Source organism: Brachycentrus maculatus, unplaced genomic scaffold (assembly GCF_059751285.1).
Source record: "Brachycentrus maculatus isolate JH-2025_06_01 unplaced genomic scaffold, ASM5975128v1 h1tg000384l, whole genome shotgun sequence".
Classification (NCBI taxonomy): Eukaryota; Metazoa; Arthropoda; class Insecta; order Trichoptera; family Brachycentridae; genus Brachycentrus; species Brachycentrus maculatus.
Genome location: NW_028281133.1, coordinates 71,374 through 84,865, shown reverse-complemented (window position 1 = coordinate 84,865; position 13,492 = coordinate 71,374). Strand labels below are relative to the sequence as shown.

General features: G+C 31.2%; 1 protein-coding gene across 2 annotated transcripts in view; it reads left to right on the top strand.

Moving 5' to 3' along the window:
- The window catches only part of LOC148303158 (tetratricopeptide repeat protein 28-like), a 151,050-nt gene that overhangs the window by 78,865 nt on the left and 58,693 nt on the right, over window positions 1–13,492 (top strand). For both annotated transcript variants that reach the window (XM_088270409.1, XM_088270408.1), the window contains exons 3-6: window positions 3,466–3,635; window positions 4,562–4,665; window positions 4,909–5,111; window positions 7,765–7,862. In XM_088270409.1, the coding sequence (XP_088126535.1) occupies window positions 3,466–3,635; window positions 4,562–4,665; window positions 4,909–5,111; window positions 7,765–7,862 (575 nt within the window). The remainder of the gene's footprint in view (window positions 1–3,465; window positions 3,636–4,561; window positions 4,666–4,908; window positions 5,112–7,764; window positions 7,863–13,492) is intronic.

Below are 13,492 nucleotides of genomic sequence, written 5' to 3'. Positions count from 1 at the left end.
TAGAATATAAATATAAATATATATATATATATATATATATATATATATATATATATATATATATATATATATATATATATATATATATATATATATATATATATATATATATATATATATATGTATATATATATATATATATATATATATATATATATATATATATATATATATATATATATATATATATATATATATATATATGTATATGTATATACATATCAGGCACACTACCATCATGCTCTAATGTTGCACACCCAAATGAGGTTACTCCTTGTAAACCTCCAAATCCCACGTTCTTAAATGTTCTAACAGCGTTTAACTGTCCCGTTCCGAAGGGGATATCAATTTCTTTACTAGCGCTGTATCTATCTCCACAGTTTAACCATCGGCGGTAGATCCCCAAATTTGCACGCGTGTGAATCGTGTTCTCGAACGCAAGCGCAAGCGTTATTTGGCAAATACAGAGTGTTTTTTTTCGTTTCTAATAAGAATTATTATTAATTTAAATTATCTACTGAAATTTCTTGGTGCAATTGCATTTTCATATTTATTTTATAAATATCTACCTTTTTACACTAATTAAATTGTCATAATTTTAATATTTACTTTACCCTAACAATGAGTGGAAAATAATTGACAGATGATATGATTGAGCAACTTCTGAGCTATACGGACACTGATGTATGTATATAAGTGATGATGAATTCCATTTAGGGTTAGAAAATAAAGATTATGCTTCCGACGCCGACTCAGATAACTATATAATCCAAGAACTTGATGAATCTGACTCTAACAGCGTCAAGCCCGTACATATGGTAGACAACAGTAGAAATGAAGGAAATTTGTTCACTTCCAAATCAGGCTACAGATGGACAGATATTCCCAAACCCAAGTCCAAACTGTTCATACAACGTAATGTCATTTTTGTATTGTTTCTCGCTATCTGATTTTTTTACCATTCTTTGTTTTTTTTTTCACCATAATATACGACAAATTAGAAACCTGCTAGTATGTACCGAGTAGTATGCTTCTCTCTCTCTCTTTCTCTCCTCACCCCCTCTCGCTTGCATCGTTTCCGGCCGAAGCGCCTAGTGTCCAGTGATGCTTAAACATTGGGCGGAATTGAATGTCATTTCCGCAGAGAACTTCTTCACAACTATGTTTTTTTGAAAATTATTGTTTATTGCAGAAAATTCAAATTTAAATGGAAAAAATAGAATAACAATAGCATGATAAACATTTTGACATTAGTCGAATTTGTGAAAAACCTGTATTTTTAGCATTTTACTTGGGGTATTGCCAGTACCCCCTTCGGAACCCGCGGATTGTTTTTTTTTACTCTGGACAGGAAAGATTAAGCAGTCTCTGTGTGCCAGAAGATAAAGTGGCAGAAAAGAAGAAAAAAAAACTGAAAATCACCAAGGGTCTTCAAAAAATCTTCCTCGTAAAAACTAAAATAAAATGAGTCCTGTATTGTAAAGTAGGAAGGGGAATTTTTTTGGAATTGTAATAAATCCCAAAAAGGATGGTTCCGCTTTGATCAAGGTCGTGGTATGCCTGAACTGGAAGTGCCAGAAAAACAGGATACTATATAGTATACTTCAGAAGGAATCATAAAAACAATTCCAGAACCGGTGTGACTAAATGCTAGAGGAAATTATTCCATTCCAGAATTACTTATTTATAGTGAGCTTAAAAAAATACATTAACAATACATTTTGTTTAACCAATATGTTTTTTTTAATAAATAATAAATTGTCACATAAGTACTTACTTTTACATTTATATCCATTACAAATACTTTTATCTTACTCCAGTTTACATATGGTAAAATATATTAAAATATGAATTTAGTTGTCTTTTTCACTCATAGTCAGTAATAGGGGCAACAGCGGTCAGTATTATGAAATAATCCATTTCGAATAGGTCAGTATTGAATACAAAGCCTTTAACTGTTTATTGCGTGGATTTTAATAAATGCACTTGACTTTTGACTATTATTTTTTTAACTTTGTAAGGATAAAACTATCCCATTAAAAAATAATAAAAAAATAAAAAAAATATCAAGCCGTTTTAATATTAAATAAATATTTTAAAAATATGGACCGGCTTAAGACAAAAACTAGGTCAGTATTATAGACACTTACCTTATACGTATATAATCCGACATCTCCTCCAGCGACATCAATCTATGCATACGAATGATTTGACTGCCATTGTCAAAACTAGTATCCGCATAATACCTTATGTTTACCTGGTAACTATTCAAGATTTCAATCACTTCCATTCGCAAAGGTCATCGCAGATGCCTCTTGACAATGCATTAAGTCCGTAATCGCTTGACATCGAGTCGAACATTTAGCAGCTTATGTCCGTAGAAGCCGTAATAAAGCCATTGAGGAACAAGTCGGAATATAACTCGTGTATTTTACGATTCGCTTGCCATAACCGAATGGGCTTATCTGAGATAAAACGGAACGCATGACAGATAAATTATTTTTATAGATATTAAAATGGTTGTATAATTAAGCGGCGGATTTTTGGAATGCCTATCCATCGGACGCCGTAATGTAATGGGAAATTCTTATGTTATTAATATTTAAAGCATTTACTTTGTGGTTAGTCATTTTTTAAAACAAAAATGTTAGTAATGTTAGTATATAACAACTTACCAAGATTTTTGTTTATCGGTTTTAATACGTATCAGTCACTTTATAGCACTATTCATACATAGTGAATAGTGTGCTATGGTAGTGAAGTGTATATATATATATATATATATATATATATATATATATATATATATATATATATATATATATATATATATATATATATATATACATATTTTTTTCCTTTGCCTTTCTTAATATCATCAATTTGTAATTTATGTTTTATTTGTAATGCTCAAGTACTATCTACCCTCAGATTCCAAACAGCTTTATATTGTATCAAACGTACATTCTTCAGTAATTCCTTCTCTGTCCAAGCGGTCAGATTATGGAATGAATTACCTCTCCTTGAAAGAAATGCACCTTCTCTAATAACTTTTAAGAAACGTCTGAGATAATACTTTATTTATGAGTAGATTCCTAACTGTCCATCAAACCTATTCCTTAGTTTTTCCCTCTACCTCTTTCCCTAAACTCCCTTTTTCCTTTGCCCTCCTTATTATCATCTTTTGTAATTTATGTTTTTTTTAATGTTCTAGTACCTACTATCTACCCTATGATAGCAAACAGCTATATGGTATCAAACATATATGGTATCAAACATTTTGATCAATATCACTAGTCTGTTTTTGGTTGGTTGGAAGATATAGCTTTTTAGCAATAAGCCCGCCAATGATGAATTATTTTTCTGTACATAAAGTTTAAATAAATAAATATTTTATGTATCAGGGCCGGAGAATGAGCAGGAGGTATAAGTAAATTCAACAATATTTAACTGTTGTTTTTGTAGGTGGAGCCGGAGGGGACCTCTGAGTTGCCAGCAGCTTCTAGAGCCCTGTTCGTGGAGAAGGTGCGGCTCTCCAACGCGGCCTGCCAAGCCGGGGACTACGCCACGGCCGTCGCACTGTACTCCGACGCCCTGACGCTAGACCCTGCAAACCACATCCTTTACAGCAACAGGTAAACCTTTAAGGCCTTACTCTCTATAATAGAAAGCATTAAAAGACCGTCTGCGCTGAGATCCGGACGTCAGTTCACACCCGATTTTTTTAGAATAACCAAATACCAACTACGAATGGAATCGCCCAAAAACAGTATGAACCCGCGCGCGCTTACGTGAAGTGGAGTTCTCACACAAAAACCTACTGTGCGGATTTTTTTCTTCTAGGAACAGATATTGGAAAAATATCAAAAATAGGACTCTTGATTGATTATAATTAATATTTTTTTTAAAAAATCGGTTTTTTAATTTCCAAAATGCAATGAGTTTACTTTTTTATTAGAATGTAGTATTTCTATGCCATTTTCAAAATTAAAAGAATGATTGTTATTTAATATATGTTCAGCAAATTCAGAAAAATTATTATTATTTAGGCATCTCAAACATAAAAGCCTCATGAGATTTATGGTATATGTAGAAGTTTAAAAAAAATTGTAGTGTGGTTGTCAATCATGTGCAGAATGGTGAATATTACACGCGTATAAATCAGCCTATGACGGGTGCATTTGCCCTGTAACCTAGACTTTCATATTCTTCTTCATATATGATGAGATGTCGAAAATGTACGACATGTATATATATATATATATATATATATATATATATATATATATATATATATATATATATATATATATATAAATATATATATATATATATATATATATATATATATATATATATATATATATATATATATATATATATATATATATATATATATATATATATATAAATATATATATATATATATATATATATATATATATATATATATATATATATATATATATATATATATATATATATATATAAATATATATATTTATATATATTTATATATATTAAATATTGCGCTTTTAAACAATTATATTTTATTTTCCAGATCTGCCGCACTATTGAAACAAGGACAGTTCTCTGCAGCCCTTCAAGATGCCATCAGAGCGAGAGAACTATGCCCAACATGGCCCAAGGCCTACTACAGACAAGGTAAAGTTCTCAAATGACCAATAAAAAAAATATATTTATATTTTTTTATATCCGTAGTGCATTATTAAAATATTTCATTCCCAAATACGAGTATTTGTAATTTGGTTGGAATTGCTTGGTGTTGCATTTTGTTATTATTCTAAAATCAATCTGTCAGGGTACCTTGAACAGAAAAAGCTTGCGGAACACAGCTTTAGAGGACGATGTAGTCAGTATAGTTATGTATACTCTTTATTCTTTCAGGAGTCGCTCTACAGTGTTTGGGTCGACATGGAGAAGCGTTGGCAGCTTTCAGTTCTGGGTTGGCCCAGAATGCTGGTTCCCGCCAGCTCCTGGCAGCGCTGGTTGAAGCCTCTCTCAAGTCGCCTCTTCGACCAGCCCTGCACCCCACCTTCATGCAGCTCCAAGCCATGAAGCTCGACCAGAGTCCGTTTGTGCTTATTTCGGTGAGTTCTACATCCTTCAATAGTTTTTCTTTACCGTTTTATAATTCTTAATCGTATCGAAAAGAAGAAGGATACTTTTATGGTCTGGCAATACATCTCACCAATAGATGTCTCTAGTGAAGTTCTAGTGATTCATGAACAAGGTTTCTAAATTGGTTCATATATATAGAACTTCCAAGAATTTGAGTAGTGTGGTTGTCAATAATGGGTAGAATTGGTGAATGTTACACGTGTGTAAAGTGATCACTTAAACCAGCCTATGACGGTCGTAAGCCCCGTAAATGCCCAGACTTCCATATTCTTCTTCATCTTTGATGAGATGTCAAAAAATAATATGAAAATAACTCCTGTAATTGGAGATAATCCAGATTTTGTGAACAAGTATTTGGACACACTCAAAATGTTGTACATGGAAACAAGTTATATTGTTGGGTAATATATCCAAAAAAAAACAAGGTTTGTTGGATTGAATTCTACATTTATTCATGTATGTTAACACGTGACGCGTTTCCTCTTCAAAAGACATTATCAAACACTGACCACAGGTCAGTAACCAAATTAACCAGCTGCCTGACATACATAAAATAAAACCCATCCATCCAAAATAAATAATCTGAGAAGGTACTTTATGGAAAGATATAAATGTAGTGATTAGTCATATTTTCTTATTTTGTTTTTACCTTATGTTTTATATATTTTCTCTTTTTTATATTTTCTCATTTGTTTATTTTAAATATGCTTCTTACCTTATGTTGACCACAGGTCAGATGTTTGATAATATCCTACGAAGAAGAAACGCGTCACGTATTAACATATACATAAATAAATGTAGAATTCGATCCAACAAACCTTGATGTATTTTGGATATATTACCCAACAATTCAATATGGAATTCTACCAACTGTGTGCAGTTACAATAAATAAACAAGTTAGGTTCTTGTTTTCATGCCTGCACAGGTTTTAATATTTCAAAAGTGTATAAAGTTGACATATAATTTATATTTTAAACACTAACTTTTTGATTTTCATATTTTTTTTTTTTTTTTTTTTTTTTTTTTTTTTTTTTTTTTTTTTTTTAATTTTTTTTTTTTTTTATTATTTTTTTTTTTGACATCTCATCAAAGATGAAGAAGAATATGGAAGTCTGGGCATTTACGGGGCTTCCGACCGTCATAGGCTGGTTTGAGTGATCACTTTACACACGTGTAACATTCACCAATTCTACCCATTATTGACAACCACACTACTCAAATTCTTGGAAGTTCTATATATATGAACCAATTTAGAAACCTTGTTCATGAATCACTAAAACTTCACTAGAGACATCTATTGGTGAGATGTAAAGAAGCTTTTTATTAAGCAGAAACTCTTATATTAGTATGTGAGATCCGAATCCCGGACTACAATCACACACATGAGAAACGCCAGAAAATACCATTTTCATTTTTATTATTAAGCTTATAATTTGACCAGATGATTTATTTACAACATTTTGAGTGTGTCCAAATACTTGTTCACAAAATCTGGATTATCTCTAATTACAGGAGTTATTTTCATATTATTTTTTGACATCTCATCAAAGATGAAGAAGAATATGGAAGTCTGGGCATTTACGGGGCTTACGACCGTCATAGGCTGGTTTGAGTGATCACTTTACACACGTGTAACATTCACCAATTCTACCCATTATTGACAACCACACTACTCAAATTCTTGGAAGTTCTATATATATGAACCAATTTAGAAACCTTGTTCATGAATCACTAAAACTTCACTAGAGACATCTATTGGTGAGATGTAAAGAAGCTTTTTATTAAGCAGAAACTCTTATATTAGTATGTGAGATCCGAATCCCGGACTACTTTTGATTTTCCATTTTAAATATTTTTTAATTTTTTAAAAATATTTATTTATTTATTTCATAAATACATATATTTTTTCCACTATTTGTATCACGGCTCTTTAGGCATGGCCTGTGTTGAGCCGAAATACTTACATGTTAATACAATTTTTTTTATTTATTATTATTTGTTTTTTTTTTATTATTATTAGATTATATACATTACATACAATAGATACAAAAAAATTACAGTATAAAAGTTTTTAAATTAAAACGTAACTATGTTTTAAAATCTTTATAAATATTTTATTATAACTTAAATATAATTTAAAAACTATCTCCTGAGAAATCAAGTTTTTTGATTTCTGACGTTCTTGAAAGGAGTGAGCGATATATGAACTGAGGAACCTTTTCTAGTAATGTTTTTTACTGATTATTTTTGTAATAATAATGATGTCATTAAATTTAATTACAAATATTAACACTAACCAGCTTATCATAATTTACCATAGAGCAGCAGAAACCAAATATAATTTGGCCGGCTGTAAAATATAGTTTGCCGATAGTTAAGTTTTTTTTTAAAAATATATATGACGTTGTTGAAAGGAGTGAGCGATGTATCGTTATTCCCTTTTTTATGGAAGAAGATGGAAGTTAGAGTATATTGGGGCCTACGACCTGGCATTTAGCTGGTTTAAGCGATCACTTTATACACTTGTGAAACATTCACCATTTTGCTCATCATTGAACATCCATATTGCATTAATTTCATTTTAAATGAATAACAATATAATAATTCATTTTTTTTACTAGGTTGTTGGTCAAGAGCTGCTGGGGGCTGGACACTATCATGCTGCCGTGACTGTACTGGAAGCTGCTTTAAGAATTGGATCTTGTTCCTTGAAGCTGAGGTAAGTCACTTTGTGCCGATTTAGTCATCATATGATTTATTTTATTTTTAATTATTTATAAATTTAACAGAACATTAACATAAATACTTAACAATAATGAATAACAAATAAAACAGGTAATTGTAACAAAATTTCACAAATGTTAAATGAGTTAAAAGTAAACAGCAAGAATAAAATATAAGTTAAGAAGATTAATGGGCAGACTTAATTTAATGCTAAAGTAATAATAATAATAAATAATAAATAATAATAAAACCCTTATCCGCACCCCAATGGTGCATAGGGTACTGCATCATATAAACGCAGTGTTATTTTGATCGTTTACACATGAAGGAAAGGTGATCAGCCCTCCGCTTCAGGTACCAGTCCAGGGTAATATTGAATAAATATGACAGTGAAAAAATCACTTATATTTATTTTACCCCCCTTGGGAATCGAACCCAGGACCTCCAGAAAGAATGCTAAAGTAAAAATAATAATAATAAAAACAGTTATAAGATGTACAAGTTGAGAAGAGCAATAAAGTAACAATAAGTGCTATAAGGCAACAGCAAAAAAACAGTAAAAACATAAAACAGAAAACATACACAACATAAACGTAGCTTTTTATATATTAATACGTAGTATCAATATAAAAATATCTCCTATGTGAACAAACCCAGCGCTGTAAAAAAAAAATTGGGCAAACTCACTCCTCACTCCTTTCAACAACGTCATATAAAAAAAACTTGATATTTCAGGAGATCGTTTTTAAAGTTTAAAAATATAATAAAATGTATTAAAAATAAATATCAAGCCACTTATTGAACTTTTTACTGTGCCACAGATCTTTTTAAGTAAAACCTGAATGTTTTTTCTCCATTTGAAAAATATTTAGTATGTTTTGAATATTGAAAGCATCAACTTTGTGGATCATATTGATATATTATTTCGAGAAATAAAAATACTTTGTGTTCTGATCCACTCACATTTTTATTAACCAACTAGTTTCGGCAACAACCTGTTGCCCTCTTCAGGGTTACATTTATTACTAAATATATATATAGAAAGAACTATCTATATATACTTTATTACTTATATCTATCTATATCTATTATATACTTATATCTATATTTACTTATACGAGTATCTATCTATAAAACTTTCTATATATATTTAGTAATAAATGTAACCCTGAAGAGGGCAACAGGTTGTTGCCGAAACTAGTTGGTTAATAAAAATGTGAGTGGATCAGAACACAAAGTATTTTTATTTCTCGAAATAATATAATATTTAGTATATTTAAAAATAAAATCAAACAATACCTTTTCATCAAAATGCAAAAACAACACTTTCTGCCCTATAGCGGGTAAATATTAAGTTAAAAATATGCCGCTTTTGCTGGGATATAATACATTTTCTCAGTATTCCGAAAACATACACAAATGACAATTTACGATTTTTGATATATGACGTTGCTGGAAGGAGTGAGCAATTTGTCAGATCGGGTTTACGAAACGTTTTATAAAAACAGTAGCATCGTTTTATAAAAACAGTAGCATTCATGCCAATATTTTCATTTAAATTATTTTGTCCATATCTTACAGCTACGGAGGGTGCAGAAAAACCAAGCCCATAAAATTAATGCTTGCGCATATCAAACCCATTCAGCCTTCCCAATCAAGGATTCGTTCTTGGCAAGGCTCACAAAGCGTTTGTACTTTGCAATAATTAATGTTTAAATCTCGTTTGTGTCCTTATTAGGATGTGGTCGGATCTTCGAGGAAAAATTATCGGCGACAGATTATTCTCGTGTCTTGTGAACATTCCCGACCCGTGTACTGGTTAATTCGAGTACCGGATCACCACTTCATCACTGCATCACTCCCACGAGGGCTTTTTGCGAAGTGTTCCCGACGCGTCGGCCGCTTAGCCTTCAGCATTTCAAACGCGGTTTATTTGTATTCAGCTTTTTATCGCTTTCAGCCTGAAAGACCAAATAAAAATAAATAAAAAACATTTTGAGTGTGTCCAAATACTTGTTCACAAAATCTGGATTATCTCCAATTACAGGAGTTATTTTCATATTATTTTTTGACATCTCATCAAAGATGAAGAAGAATGTGGAAGTCTGGGCATTTACGGGGCTTACGACCGTCATAGGCTGGTTTAAGTGATCACTTTACACACGTTTCTGCTTAATAAAAAGCTTCTTTACATCTCACCAATAGATGTCTCTAGTGAAGTTTTAGTGATTCATGAACAAGGTTTCTAAATTGGTTCATATTTATAGAACTTCCAAGAATTTGAGTAGTGTGGTTGTCAATAATGGGTAGAATTGGTGAATGTTACACGTGTGTAAAGTGATCACTTAAACCAGCCTATGACGGTCGTAAGCCCCGTAAATGCCCAGACTTCCATATTCTTCTTCATCTTTGATGAGATGTCAAAAAATAATATAAATAAAAAAATTCAAATGGAGAAAAAACCTTCAGGTTTAACCTAAAAAGATCTGTTGCACAGTAAAAACTGTTTTTTATACATTTTATTATTTTCTTAAACTTTAAAAACGATCTGCTGAAAACTCAAGTTTTTTTTTATTATGACGTTGTTGAAAGGAGTGAGCGAAATGATGACTTGTATATATTCATTTTGTTATTTGATTCAATTTGGGATCACTTGCGGTGTTCCGCAGGGTTCACTAATAAACCCTCTTAATTTTAAATTGAAATCTGAACATTGATGAAGAAGAATATTTAACTCTGATTATTTATGGAGGTAATGATCTGTCGTAGGCTGGCTTGAGTGATTGCTTTATACGCGTGTAACATTCGTCATTCTACCCATTATTGACAACCACACTACATTATTAAAATTATTGGAACGTTGATTCCTATTACCCGTTTAGTCTTAATTGGCAATTTTATCCATACCATTATGCCTGAAATATTTTTATTATTTAGATATATCTGTAGATGTCTACGCGATTACTAACACTTTTTGACGATTTTGATGTCTAAGTTGTGTACTTCGCTTGCCTTTCGAGAGCCTTTATCAAGCATACTTCTTTCATTTGTATTCTCCCAAGTCAGATCTACGTCCCAAAGTTCAAATGCCGACGGATTGTCACCAGTAGATGTTTTGGGCGGCGAGAATCTTTTAAAAAGTGCCTCGTAAAAGAGGCAAGCTTGATGGCGGCTCTCGGGAGGCATGCGAAGTTCAACCCAGCCAACTAAATCGCCTTTTCTTGAGGACAATTGTGACCATGCTATTTCTAGACTACGTATAATTGATATCTCAAGTAACGAGGGATGCCTGTATTGCAATACAATGTAGCCGAGTATTGAGATTGGAGCGAGCAGTGATTGTTTTTGCACAAAAAGTTGATTGAATCCATTAATATTTGCTGCGCCAATCCCAAGACGGCAGTCTTCAGTCAAGGCACTATTCATTATAGAGGCAGGATATTAGATAACTCCGAGCAACTTCGGGAAGGTCTAATAGAAATACGTTTCAATTGGTAACGGAAGATGTCAGCGTGTGAGTTTTTATTAACATTCTTCGGGTAATGTTTGAATTAGGTTTTTTGTACCTCCCAATTGTACTTTCTATTATAGAAACGCCTGTTTCAAACGACCTTTCTAGTTTTGGTACTGTGTTTAATGTCAGTAAATTAATGCTTTCGAACTTTGCAAATCGTGATAATGATTTTTAGATGAAATAATAACGACTGCCTTTACTTTTGAAGTAAATAATAATGTCTGCAAGTTTGGAAAAAAATCATACCTATTAATCATAATTATGGAGGTTAGTTTTGTACTAATATTTCTTGGCTGAACTGCATTTTATACATTGTAATAAAACAACATCTATATATTTTATTTATTGTTTCGGCATTAACTTTGTGGTAAGACATGTTACAATGATTAAAGAAAACACTTCGTTTTTTACCACTTGAGTTTTATTATAGACTACATGTTTCAGAAGTTAAACTTCCATCATTCAGGCCTGTATAGTAAATAAAATATAAAACTGTTCTATAAATAAGGAGAGGGGAAAGTAAGGGGAAGGGGTAAGTCAAGGAACGGAGTTTGAAAACAGAGGAAAAATGGAAAGCAATGGCGAAGAATTTTGAAACAATATATTATTTAATAAATTATTATTAGAATTCAGGTTTTTTGTATTTCTAAATTTTCAAGATAATTCATAATTTGGCCTTTATATGGAACAAGGTGTAATAATTTTAATTTATGAGAGTGAAACGAGTGATTAGTATCTATTATATGATTTGCAAATTCCGAAAAATAATTACTAACAAGACCGCTATGATGTTCTTTAATTCTAATCTTTAATTTTCTCGCAGTTTAACGATTATATATTAATTAATAATTTATATTAATTAATTGCAATTTTATATTTTATATTTTAGTTATCATACAGACCTGAATGATTGAAGTTTAACTTCTGAAACATGTAGTCTATAATAAAACTCAAGTGGTAAAAAACGAAGTGTTTTCTTTAATCATTGTAACATCTATATAGTTTTTGTGATGAGAACATTTGAAGTTTTTGAAGCTGGTCGTGATTGTATTAATAAACTCAAGAAAGTTGTATTATTCAAGTGTTATATTTTTTAAATTTAAATCATCATGCTCTTCCACAAAGTTAATGCTAAATTAATAAATAATATACTAATTTCCACAAACTTTTTGCTTTCTTATTTCAAATGGCTGAATACGGTTCAAACTTTGACCAGTATCTTTTATCTGTTGAACATCTTAGACCAGTTTCGCTTGACATTGCTTCTTAACATGTTTTTTTTTTACCTAAATTATCATGTCATGCCACAAAGTTAACACCAAATCAATTTAATCTAATTTTAAATGGCTATACAAGGTTTAAACTTTGACCAGTATCACTTATCTGTTTGACAACTTGGACCAGTTTCGCTTGACATTGCTTCATAGCAATAAGTAATAATGTACGCACTTTATGATCTCTAATTTTAAATGGCTATACAAGGTTTAAACTTTGACCAGTATCACTTATCTGTTTGACAACTTGGACCAGTTTCGCTTGACATTGCTTCATAGCAATAAGTAATAATGTACGCACTTTATGATCTCTAATTTTAAATGGCTATACAAGGTTTAAACTTTGACCAGTATCACTTATCTGTTTGACAACTTGGACCAGTTTCGCTTGACATTGCTTCATAGCAATAAGTAATAATGTACGCACTTTATGATCTCTAATTTTAAATGGCTATACAAGGTTTAAACTTTGACCAGTATCACTTATCTGTTTGACAACTTGGACCAGTTTCGCTTGACATTGCTTCATAGCAATAAGTAATAATGTACGCACTTTATGATCTCTAATTTTAAATGGCTATACAAGGTTTAAACTTTGACCAGTATCACTTATCTGTTTGACAACTTGGACCAGTTTCGCTTGACATTACTTCATAGCAATAAGTAATAATGTACGCACTTTATGATCTCTAATTTTAAATGGCTATACAAGGTTTAAACTTTGACCAGTATCACTTATCTGTTTGACAACTTGGACCAGTTTCGCTTGACATTGCTTCATAGCAATAAGTAATAATGTACGCACTTTATGATCTCTAATTTTAAATGGCTATACAA